General features: G+C 39.4%; 1 protein-coding gene across 2 annotated transcripts; it reads left to right on the forward strand.

Annotated features, from left to right (window-relative positions):
* The first annotated feature begins 8,178 nt into the window (after positions 1 to 8,178).
* Positions 8,179 to 11,098, forward strand: LOC105191075 (zinc finger protein 706). Of its 2 annotated transcripts, none has more exons than XM_011154208.3 (3): positions 8,179 to 9,013; positions 9,519 to 9,663; positions 9,746 to 11,098. In XM_011154208.3, the coding sequence occupies exons 2-3, from the start codon at positions 9,520 to 9,522 to the stop codon at positions 9,833 to 9,835; spliced, it is 234 nt and encodes a 77-aa protein (XP_011152510.1). In that variant the 5' UTR covers positions 8,179 to 9,013; position 9,519; the 3' UTR covers positions 9,836 to 11,098. The 2 variants fall into 2 exon arrangements, with proteins under 2 accessions (XP_011152510.1, XP_011152508.1); XM_011154206.3 differs by having other exon boundaries at positions 8,183 to 8,749.
* Positions 11,099 to 12,519: the final 1,421 nt, after the last annotated feature.

The raw sequence follows: 12,519 nt of genomic DNA on the forward strand, positions 1-12,519 counted from the left end.
TATAATTGAAGAGAACATTCCCCAGATTACTCTTTCTACGTGCTTTGAGTAATTTTTCGAGGTGAATATTCGTGCGGGAGATGCAAGGGAATTGCATCCCGCGCGAGATATCGTTCGATCGCCTTTCGCGTTTCCCATTTAATCCATCAAACCCTTCGTCTAAAATATATCTACAAATTATATAAAATGTACGATTCCTCAGCTGCTGATCAATCGCAATTTTCCCGATAGTATCAGCTCGATGTAACGCCAAAAATTTGATCACTGGTTTCGTTATTGAAAAAAGAATTTGTACATTCTTTTGAAGAGTGGATAATAAGAGAAAAAGAGACTGAGAAGAGAAAAATTTAATTCAGAGAAGATATAATTATTACACACACACACACTTGTATATGCTCTATGTTAACTTTCTCTTTGACGTTTTATATATATATATATATATATATATATATATATACGTATGTATGTAAGTATGTATGTATGTATGCATGTATGTTTGTATGTATGTATATGTTTGTATGTATGTATAAATTCTTATATATATATTTATGTGTATATATATACACACACACACACATATATATATATATATAAATTCTTTGACGTTATTTTGTTACAAAGCATAAGATCTACTATAAACGAGTGTCCATCTGCGCGCTGGAGAACAATATTTCAATATAACGACGATGAATCAGCTCATCGTCGTATAAGAAGTTTCTTAAAGCCACGAACGGTTTTCCACAACTCTATCGGCTTTATCATGTCTTGTTCTGAATACATAACGAATATCGCTAACGAATACTCGGCGATGCAAGCAGCACGAAACAAACAGTCTAACCGTAATGCTCGGAATTACTTTACCTTCCAGAGGATTTTCGAGAATTTTCTTTCATTTATTTCCCCTTACCTCTCCTTTACTGTACTCGCACGCCAGCTGGCCATAGATGACAGTCGTGCTCCCCGCTTCAGGACCGCTGACATCATAACACTTAAAAAACACTTACCAATAGCTGTAAAATTAGCTATTAATTCAGCTATTAATAGCTATTAATAGCTTAATAATTACAGTTATTAGTCAGCACTTATGATGTCAACGGATCTGACTGTCAGACTTATGGCCAGCGGGCGTGCAGGTGCGGTAAAGAGAAATAAGGGGGAGGGGAAGAATTTCCGAAAATTGTCTGAAAAATAATTCCGAGCACTAGTTTGACATATAATCTGAATTTAATATCGCGCGGTACGGATATTTGTTTCGCATGGGTATTCGCGACGATCGCGAGTACGTTTTCGATGTTTACATGACGTGTTTTTTTATTTATTCGGAACGCAGACGTAGAGAGAGAGAGAGAGAGAGAGAGAGAGACTTCCGACGGATGTAATAGCGACTGCGGAGAAGCGGTAGGTTACAGAATAAGTAATGTCTTAAGCTACTTGGTAATCGTTGTAACTCTCCTTGCGACTTAGAACCGCACGCATTTCTGTAACGTGGATTATATATTTCGTCTCGCAGACAACTCCGCATACCGGACGATTCCACTTTTGCGTAAAGCGATGCGCGAGCGATCGTGCAATCCCGACGAATCGATCTACCGTGGATCATATGTGTGATTGTAAAGCAAATAACGTAGGACGTTGTTATATTTTCTGCGCACCCTCTCTCGAGAAAGAGAGAAAGAGAGGAGAGAGAGAGAGAGAGGGAGAGAGAGAGAGAGAGAGAGAGAGAGAGAGAAAGCCATGAGCACAGGGGCGTGAATTAATCCGGGACGATACATGGAATTTATTTCGAGCTCAAGTTCTCTCTTACGTCGGGCAGTAATTATAAATGCGAGCATGCGGAAGAACTCGAATCTGTGAAATCGCGAGACTATTTTCTCAAAAATGTAATCGAGAACTCTCTTGTAGCGCACTCATAAGAGCATGCATGTCGGCTCACCCTTTCTTCGTCCTTTCTAGCGTCCAGATAGATCTGAATGTCTTACTACTCATGATTGATAAGCTCGAGATGTGCATATTCGTGTCAATTCATCTCACGTATTAAGACTCCAGTTAATGCCAGTTGTAGTTTTACCGTCTTAGCGGCTGTGTTATCGGCATCTTATCGCTTCCTTCTCCTCGATCCTTAACGGTCTAATTTATTTGTCGGCTGTTGTTTCACGCATGCGGTTTGTCATGATGATCCTTTCCCGCGGAGTCGCGTGTACTCACGCTTTGCGAACGAAGCGGCGAGGAAGAGATGTACATAAAAGCGCGGAAGGTATATACACGATGTAAGTGGGACTCGATCGCTGTATTAAACGGAGACAGATCAGTTGTAGCATGCACATTGAATGATTTTGTACGAAAACGATACGCGCAGACCGTTAAGGGTTAACATTTTGTAACGTGAACGCGTGGTCCACCGTGAAGACCAGCCCGGGGCGAAGTTTCCCATCGTCGCTCACGTGGGCGGAACATTATTGTAACGGGTGCTTGTTAAGGCTCACTTCGATTTCGTAATACACAATAAGCAATAGATAGTGCCAAAAGTTCGTTTCATCTAGAAGTTTCATTGACACCGTGTACATCCTCGGAGCGCGTTGTTAGGGAAGCAAGCTGATTGACGTGTCGACTAATATTTTCGCACGGTCGGCGACTGCAACTTGTAACGTTATTTACGTATTTTCGCGCGAGCGCGCTGTCACGTCGACGTTTGCAATTAATTGCAAGAGACGAGAGAAAAATTTGTGAGAGAGAGAGAGAGAGAGAGAGAGAGAGAGAGAGAGAGAGACCGATATTAAAATTCGTGGTTAGCTATGGACAAGCAGTCCATACCGCGAAAGAAATACTGCAGATCATATTGTGGGGCACGAAATTGCGCACGAATTTGCGGAACTTCCGGAAGTGAGCCTTGAACCTGTTGGAGTCTTGAACTTCCGGAGCGAGCGGTAATTGCGAAGAAGTAGCGCGGAACGCGTCTGAAAATTGAGAGCATATTTTCTACTTGTTAAGAGACAGAACAGTTGATAATATATGCAAAGGGAACATAACTAAACCAAACTTGTAGAAATAGAATCGCAGCTCGATCAAGTCTAATCCTGCTTGTCGGGCTGTCCTTCTTAACTCTTTAACGCCGATATTCTGAAATTTTGCTTCGAGACTTTAAAAGGATCTACTTCCGATGTCATGCAATTATTGGCGCAAATTTATTTTTTTTCTGCAATAAGTTGAAGCAACAAATGTCTTGCGAAACGAAAGAGAAGGAGAGGAGTATTGAATTAGGTAAATTGGTAAGTAAGAAATGTATGAACGAGATCTGCAAGAAACAAGTCTGTTCGTTGAAAATTCTTGTTTTCACGGTGTTGAAGGGTTAGATACGTCTTCTGATCATCCGATGGCATTATACTTTTAACATCGCATCTACTCTATCTAATCTCTATCTCACGTTTGCGAGCGGTACACATTCTTGGAACTTGATGTAAGATTTTTATCCTTAGACTGATTAGCGACCGATAATTGCGAGGATTGTAAATGTGTGTTATTCTGCAATTATTTACACACACACACACATACACACACACGCGTACAAACATACACACAAACACACAAAAGAGGATAATGAGAATGGAAACCTTTTGACCCCCGCCGTTAAATAAATTATACATTTACATAACATATAGAGAGTAAGGTATTTAATTTAGAAGGATCGGCACACACATTTCTATACTTATATATCACAGCAGCCTTTCTAGATAAGAAATTGTGTACACATGGCGGCTCGGTTTACCGAGCTAGTAATTACCGAAGAGAGAAGATACAAGCGCAATGAACACGAAGTCAAAGGGATGAGAGGAGAGCGTATCAGATGGCACACAAACATATATACACGTACAAAAGCGGGATTATCGATTTGATATTCAGCGAGACTGTCAAACTTTGGGGAAACTGACAGTTTCGATTATTGCTAATTATTGAGGAAGACGAAGGTACAACGGATACCACCAAGTCAAAAGGTTGCAAACGTATCAGATGGCACACATCGTGTGCTTAACACATGCGCGCGTGCTCGCGCGCACGCAAAGCGGCAGATTATCGATTTGATATTCAGCGACTGTCAAAGCGGCCGTCTCACGCGGCCGCTGTCTAGCGTTAAAAGATTTTTATCACCGAATGTACAATCCTACGAGGAAAGTTGTAATAACTCGTCGGCGACGAGCCGTCAGAGTTACGTAAAGTACCGTACAATTTTTTAACGGTGACTGGCCAAATATCTTGCGTACTACACAAGATCACATGTACCACATACCAAAGAGAACGAGAAGAGTCACGAGATGAATGTAGAGGCTGAACGGGGAGGGAAATTATTTTCAAAATCTCTAGGAATAATTCGGGCGTGTGTTATATCGCGCGAACGGTTATTTCGAAAGTTCGGAGAGAGAAAGTCGGGAGAGAGAGCATTGTAAGCTTGCGGTGACGCTTGCGGTAGCGAAGATGTTGTAATAACGATAATATAACGCGGCGAAAAATACGATAAGTGCTCGCGACGACATGGAGGCGGAGGACATCAATCGTGCGGCTGAGAAGTCAGGGATGCGGCGGATGCGACGAGCACTGCTTTAGCCCGAGGTAGCACGAAGTATTCTTTTAACGCGAAATATATTTGATTATTTATTCGTAAATGATGATGGAGTAGAGATACGGGATAAGCGTCCGATCGTACCATCGAGTCGTTTAGTCTTCTGTGCACCTATTTGTAATCCACGAGGGTAACCACAGACGCGCTAAGCCGTAAATATTAAAATAGGCGAACTTAGAAAATAACCATAGACAACAGTATCCTTAGCTGGTGTGTATTGCGCTAGGAAGAATAAAAATGAAAATCCACACAGAACCCATGTAAAACGGTAGGGACTGCAGAGTATAACATCGATATATATATATATATAGGTCAGCACGACGAGTTGCCCCTCTGCCTCATTCGGACAATAATGCGCAAGTTGTAAGAAAAAGTCACTCGTTGACCTTGTCGATAATGATATTTGCAATGCTCCCAGTTATGATCAGTCTGCGACTGATTCCGCACCGTTTATGACGGGAGCCGAGCCTCACTAAGTTGCAAAAAAGAAAATGTTTAAAAAAGTGAATCTGGGAAATAAACATTATTATGGATTTAAGCGGAGTAAATCTTTCGATAAAAGATAAATCAAGATATAAAATTATGTGCTGGAAATATGTCGCTCAATAGTTGTCGTCGATTAAATTGCAATCGATAATTTATGCTGCGTTTTCGCTCGTCGATTCATACTTTTGCAGAAACGGATGGAATCGGCAAGACGTCTAAATATTTCTGTACCATTCTTTCCAGTCTTCGATTCCCGTCAAACTTTTCGACGCAGGAAAGAAATTAAGAAATTGTGCGAAACAAGAAGATATGTTGTATTATTTACCCCCTTAAGTATTTACTCTGTTTAAATCCATTATGTTTATTTCTCAGTTTTACTTTTTTAAATATTTTTTTTTTTTAATTCAGTGAGGCTGAGCTCCTGTCATAAACGATCACGGTGCAGAATTAGTTGCACTCGTCATAACTGAGAGCATTGCAAATATCACTACTCGACAAGGTCAGCGAGTGACTTTTTCGGCAACATGTGCATTATCCTTCGAATGGAGGCGGGTAACCCTTCGTACTGACCTGTATATGATGTTACACCCTATACATACAGGCGTATATACACATACACATACACATGTCACACGTACGTGCATACATACATATACACGCGTCCTCGGTGCACGAATATAAATGATTTTCATTTAAATTCAGGCACATCCACGGCATCCAGTAAAACGCAAATGAAATTTTACATGTATATTATAACTCAGATGATTATTAAATAAAATATACTTATAAGAAGAAAATGTATATATAAATAAAACCGCAGCTATACATCATTGTACTATTCACGCTGCTCGGCTTTTTTTAAACAAACCCCTTATCCCTATCGTGTCACGCGAGACATTTTTCTTCAATGGTGTTTTTTTTTTATAAAAAAAGATTAATATAATAATACAATAGAGGGCAAGGGCGGTGGTGAGATATTATTGGAGAGAAAGTGGGTGAGCGGTTGAATATCGGATCTGAATAATCTGGATAATATAAGATAAGATAAATAGATAAAGACAATTCTCATGGCAAGAGAAAGATCTTGGGCTTATTTTCTGGTTGTCATTATCGCACTTCATACTTTTCATGTTTGTGTACTATATTTTACGATAAATATAAATTTCTAGTGCAATATAAAAGCTTAACTTTTTTAAGAACATAAAGTATAAATGTATTGAGAACAGAACCTTTGGAAAAGTGTATAAGGTACATTAAATATTAAATGAAATAAAATATTTAAAATATTAAAATATTTATAAAATATTTAAAAATATAGAGAATACGAAGGGAAAAGAAACAGGATCTTTTCAATATTTTATATAATGTCGACGACACAATTTCTTTTGTAAAGGGATATTGAACCGTTCTGATTATATCGACAAAAAAAGTTACTAATTCGACTATAAAAGCTCGATCTACAAAAATCTATAAAATACATGTTTTTCTGCACGAAAAACCACGGCTCTCAGTTATCCGTATGATTTTATCGATAATGTACATATATAAATATTAGAAATTTCGCAGCCAATATCAAGTTTTTACTAACCTTGTTACGTCATTATACGTATGACTTCATTAAATTTCTAAATATGTCCGAGAGAACTATTCTCCAAGAAAAAATAATTAAAAAATTAAACCGGAGTTAGCAAGTTCAGGCAATTCAAATGTACGTTAATTGTAAACTCTCGGAGACTACCTCTCCTCCATTTTCCTAGATTTGACAAAAGAAAATGATAAATATGCAGTATAACGCCTTCACCTTAGATTTTTTTGAAATTTTAAAAATTTGTGTATTCGCACGGTCGGCTCTTGGAATTCACGTACTAAGCAATGCTGTAATGCAACGGTCGCGATTTTCAATGTGTGCGTATGTCGGTGAACACGTATCACTAGCGTATTAGCCAATCAAAATATTCTGTTCGAAACCGTCCGTTCCGTTTGAAATATTCCACGAAGTCGGCCATGACGGAAAAAATTCCCGAAACTTTACTCGACCTTTCTGACGGACAATGCGCATTTGCAAACGAAAGCTGTGCCATACCTCGATGTTTAACGATTCGCGGCCGAGACTCGGCTGACGAGTCGAAAACGAAACTCCGTGACGCGAAAACCGAGCTGCACTTACGCAGCTGGCGCGCTGTACTTTCCTCGGCGTTCCGACGATTCCATCTCACTTCACTTCGTGCGGCGGAACGAACGTCATTCCGCCGTAACATCCGCGCGAAACTTACTTTCGGCACTTCCGGTAACGATTTAAGGCACGAGACTCAGCTGCGGCGAGTCAAAATCACGAGAAATCACCGGCGACGGTTTCTCGCACACAACACAACCCGTAACCCGGCGCCATAACTAAATACAAATAAAACTGCGAACAGCGCTACAAGCGGGATACTCGCGAAGCTGAGTCGACCAATCGCGGTGATTCATTTCTTTCCGTAGCGGAACTATTTATCTGCACAAAGTGTACGAGGTTACGCGGTGTGAAAGCAGTCGATGATAGATCGATTTAATTCGGAGCTACACGCAGTTTAATAAGACAATGATGGTACAATCTGTTGCAATAACCAGACCGCTTCATTGCCCGCCTGTATTGTAAATAAAATTATGTACAGAAAGAAACCTGAGAGACGCTGTTACCGCCGAATTCCGTCGTGCCCCCTGAGAAAATATGTGCACACTACGTTCATGCTGACGGTAATGGCAAAGCGTGCACGGTTCTTGTTCATTCTACTTCCTTAAGGAATATAGTAAGTTAGAAAAGCTCAGACGATCAATATCGCTCTTCTTTGTCGCACCACCGATGAGCGTACGCGCGACAAAAGGAGGCACAAGGCGACTCAGCGGCAGATCTTATCGCTAAACTAAAAGAATCTGTCTCGTCTTGCCCTTTAATATTACCTCGTCCGTGTTGTAACTGAAACTGTCGGTATTGTCGCGACTCTAGAATTACCTCCAGGCCCGTCGGAGCCCCTTCGCCGATGTACGAAAATTTACCTAGGTTTGACAGTCTTTAGCATTGCCTCGTCAGTGACGCCGCTGTCATACTATTTGCTTCACATGTGACTTCTGTCTGATATCATTTTCTCATTGCACCCGTTGCATTGCACCGTCGTACCTTCTTCCGATTTGCTCCTTTCCTCCTATTTAATAATTCTTCCCGCGCTCATGAGAAACATACTTATTTTATTTTGAATACGGAGAAAGAGAGAGAGAGAGAGAGAGAGAGACCCATCAATTCCTCTGGTCTCGGTTACACTTTCAGCACCTCGTCGCTTCATCTCCTCGCTCGACCGCGTCAATTCTCGCGTGTATACCTATTGCGCTTTACGCGCAGAGAGTGCAGTCGCGGCGAATAATCCTATAGATAGCGGCTCCGTGGTAGTTTCTTTGCGCGAGTACGTGCACTCGTCTGCGCGCAGAAAGTGCTCCGGGTCACGACTTTCGCTGTGCGCTCTCGTTCCCTACGCGGCTTTTTCTTTATCCCGGGAAACCTCATCCGCGAGGTGCATCACTTCGTCGACAATCGTCGTCTCTCCGCGTTGCCGTCGTCCCGGAGAGTGAATCGTAGAAACGAGGGACCGTCGCACACGTTTACCGACCTACGAATAGGTAAGAGGTCTGCTCATAATCGCACCACGTTATACTTTCTGCGCTTGAAGCGAAATAAGCGTGTTCGGGAGAAGAGCAAGCAGAATCGCTAGAGAGAGTAGAGCAAAATTGAGCAGACTCAGCTGCTCTCCGGTGAAATCCATGCGTGTCGTTTTCGAGGACTTTCTCCGCATTTTTGTTCCCAACCGTTTAGCCGACCTGGTGATCGCCAGGTTGTGATGTCCCAGGCTCGACGAGAGCGATTATCACAGCTACATGTGAACGGTGAGCACGACCGGCGGATATTTTCGGTACCGCATCGTATACATTAAAAAGGCAGCAGTATGATCCGTATATTATTTCAAGATGGATGTAAAAATTGAAAAGGCTGATTGATGTGACAGCACAATTGCGAGATCAAATTTGCTATAGTGTAATTGAGTTTGTTGTAAGTAGTTAAGAGTAGATAAGACACAGAGTTGACCAGTGTATAACTGACGTATGGTCAGCATGTGTTCAATGCACGCAACAGCTGGTCGATCAATTTTTAGAAAACTGATATAATCTGACAAATTTAGTCTAGTACTATCTTTCTAGTCACAAAAAATTGTTACTTAAAAGTTACACATTGCTGTTTTTTAAATACAATCAATTTTAAATTCTGTATATTTTGTACGATACCGATACCACAACTTTGTAAATTTCAAGAAAAGCAAAATCAAATATATCTTTATTGTTGATATCATTCAGGAGATATCAAGGCTTTATACACAGTTTATTTTATTTCCAGAATGGCTCGTGGACAGCAAAAAATACAATCTCAAGCCAAAGCTGCGGAGAAAGCTGCAAAAGTAAAGAAACAACAAGGACACAGTGCCAATGAACAGAAGAAGGCAGCACAAAAAGCGCTTGTACATGTGTGTAGTGTGTGCAAGGTTAATATCTTTGTTGTCTTTCGATTTGCACCCTTTCCGCTTTTAGTATATATTTTATAATGTGTATAAATTTGGTTTATAGGCCCAGATGCCAGACCCTAAAACCTATAAGCAACATTTTGAGAACAAACATCCCAAGAACGAGCTACCGGATGATTTAAAGAATATATGAGGGTACGAACTTTTGTGAAGTTGGCATTGGATGGGAAGCACGGAGAAAAATTGCTGCAACTGACAAAGTGATATAGTTCAACATTCACCTGATCATTGCATAGTTTCAGAAAATAAATTAAACCTTGTTAGTGTTTTAACTGATCTATCGCGCACTTAAGGAGACAAATTGTTGTGCACAACTCAGAATATTAGACGTAATTAATAATTTGCTTATGGAAAAACTTGATTTGTAATGGAAAAGCTAACCATTTTCCACATGAACCATATAGTCAATACTTTTCACATAAGCATAATTACATCTGAATCTGTGTATGTTTCTAAATAAAGTTCATAAACTTGATAGCGCAGTTCTGAACGAGTATATTTCGACGTGAGGGATAATGCAGTAGCACTAATTTCTTGTTTATGTTACGATGAAAGATATTATATGAAGTGATATATAAGTCTGACTTTCGGCAAATTCGATTGGATGCATCAAAGTGTGTTGAAGCAGACTTTATACAAAAGGAAGTTACCTGATAAATTCGATAGTGAATGCAAGTACATATAGTACATAAACAATCTTTGATAAAGTGCTCAACGTTTACTTTGCCAAGTAAACGATGCTGTAATTTACATTAAATGTACTCTGTGGGTTACATGCTTAGACTCCATGTATCAGCCTTTGTACTTGCGATCTGTATACGACAGTCTCTAGTGTTGATCAGTGCGCATCGATATATCCAATTGAATTCGCTGTAATGATAACAGATTTTAAAACATTTTTTGTGTATTAGATAAGAGCATTCTTCAAGTGACTCTTTATAACTTGTTACACGAAAAGATTTTCATCTCGTTACACAAAGGATGCTTCCTTATTGCGAATCTTAGTTCCTTATTGCGAAGAACTATGAGAAAAACGATACGTTTCGTCACTCGCATTTGTTGTATTTAATACCAAATATTTACCGTACTGCGACGTGCGACGTAACAGAAGCAGTTCTTGAAAATTTACCAAGTTGAATAACGCGGAGAAATCTTTAACTACTAATAACTGCCACTTTATAGTTGGGTGTGTATCTCGTAATCTCTAACATAAGAATACTGTACTATAGTCAACACGCGCGGAGAATATTATATACAGCCGCATTTGTACGAATTCGGTTTCTCCACTTTACGGTTTTTAGTCGAGACAATTATCATTTCCGTTGTGCTGAGCTACCTGTAATTTCATCTGTTATGTGAGAGGATTAATAGTTAAGATGACACGTTCTTTTTTTATGTTTATAAAAAAAATATATATATAGTACTTAAATTACACCGAGCTGAGAATGATTCATACAACATCTATATATATATATATATATATATATATATATATATATATATACACATTGTATGTTTATATAATTGTAAAGATATAAAAACGATAGTATTTGTATAGTATTCCGCATTGGCTTCAATAGAGAATCCATTGTTCTCGAGATGTAATATTATTGACGTTCAGAGATTATATCTGATCAGAGGGTATGCTTAAATAGTTTTTTAAAGCGCTCTTTACGAAGGTATTTCGCATCGATATCTTATACCGGCGTCCGCTTATAGGCGAATTTACGAGGGACTCTTATGACGACTCTAAATTATATATAAGTGTTAATTATTTGAAATCTGTATTTTTCGTTTTGCTGTAATTACAATATTTATCGTTGCATTCGCTCTATAATATTGACTTATTTACGGCGAGGAAACCTTCCCCCGTATTCCGGCGTATGCGTGCAAGGGTGCGTATCAGCGAGACACGTCCGACAGGCGCGATCCGCCTCGAAGTTATCACAGTTTCGTTGCACTCCATGTTGCGCGAGTGCCACGAGAAAGTCCTCGCGTTCGCGCGTTTATCTTTGAAAAATTTATTTTTAATTATTCCACGAGTCATTGACTCAAGTCACAAGTTAACGAGCACTGCGTCATACAGCTATAATAATACTTTCATTATCATCGTTCTGTGTAATTACTCACCTGGATAATTATCAGCTGTGGCAATATGACGGCAATATGGTGCAAAGTTAAAATAAATTCTATATTGTATTTTGAAATAGAGAGAGAGAGAGAGAGAGTGCGTGTCTATCGTCGAAGAGATAAAAACTTTATGCTGAACTTTATGTCGAGTTAAAGATGAATTGAACTTGCGGTAAAATCTCTGCTTCTCACTGTTATCGTGCGACATTATTCTTTATATCCGTCCGTTTTGTTTTCCGATTTTCTGACATATAATTGGTATTTATTATTAATTTCCTTTTTATTAGCTGAAAAAAGTCCAAGGAGTGAGTCGCAATGGCCGAAACGTTCTATGCGTTAAATTGCGCACAATGTTTATAATTCCTTCGCAGTAAGAACAAATACTTTGTGCACAACCAACAGCGACTAGACTAATTCTTCTATCTATTTATTGTTTGGTTTTACAATGGAAGTTAAATATAAAGAGTTTATTAAAAATCTTACTATTGTAAAATTAACGTCTTCTCGAGCACTTCAAGCCTGCGTATCGTTCTAAGCAGTTCAGAATTTTGACATTTGAGAATCATCCTGAATGCATCTAGAATGCTTTAAGGAATATCTTGGTATTTATGCTATCTACGATTGTGTTTAGCGAGATCAACAAATCGCATATGACATATATTTCAAAGTGAACCATGTTGCAGTACC

Source organism: Harpegnathos saltator, unplaced genomic scaffold (assembly GCF_003227715.2).
Source record: "Harpegnathos saltator strain DR-91 unplaced genomic scaffold, Hsal_v8.6 scaffold225, whole genome shotgun sequence".
Lineage (NCBI taxonomy): Eukaryota > Metazoa > Arthropoda > Insecta > Hymenoptera > Formicidae > Harpegnathos > Harpegnathos saltator.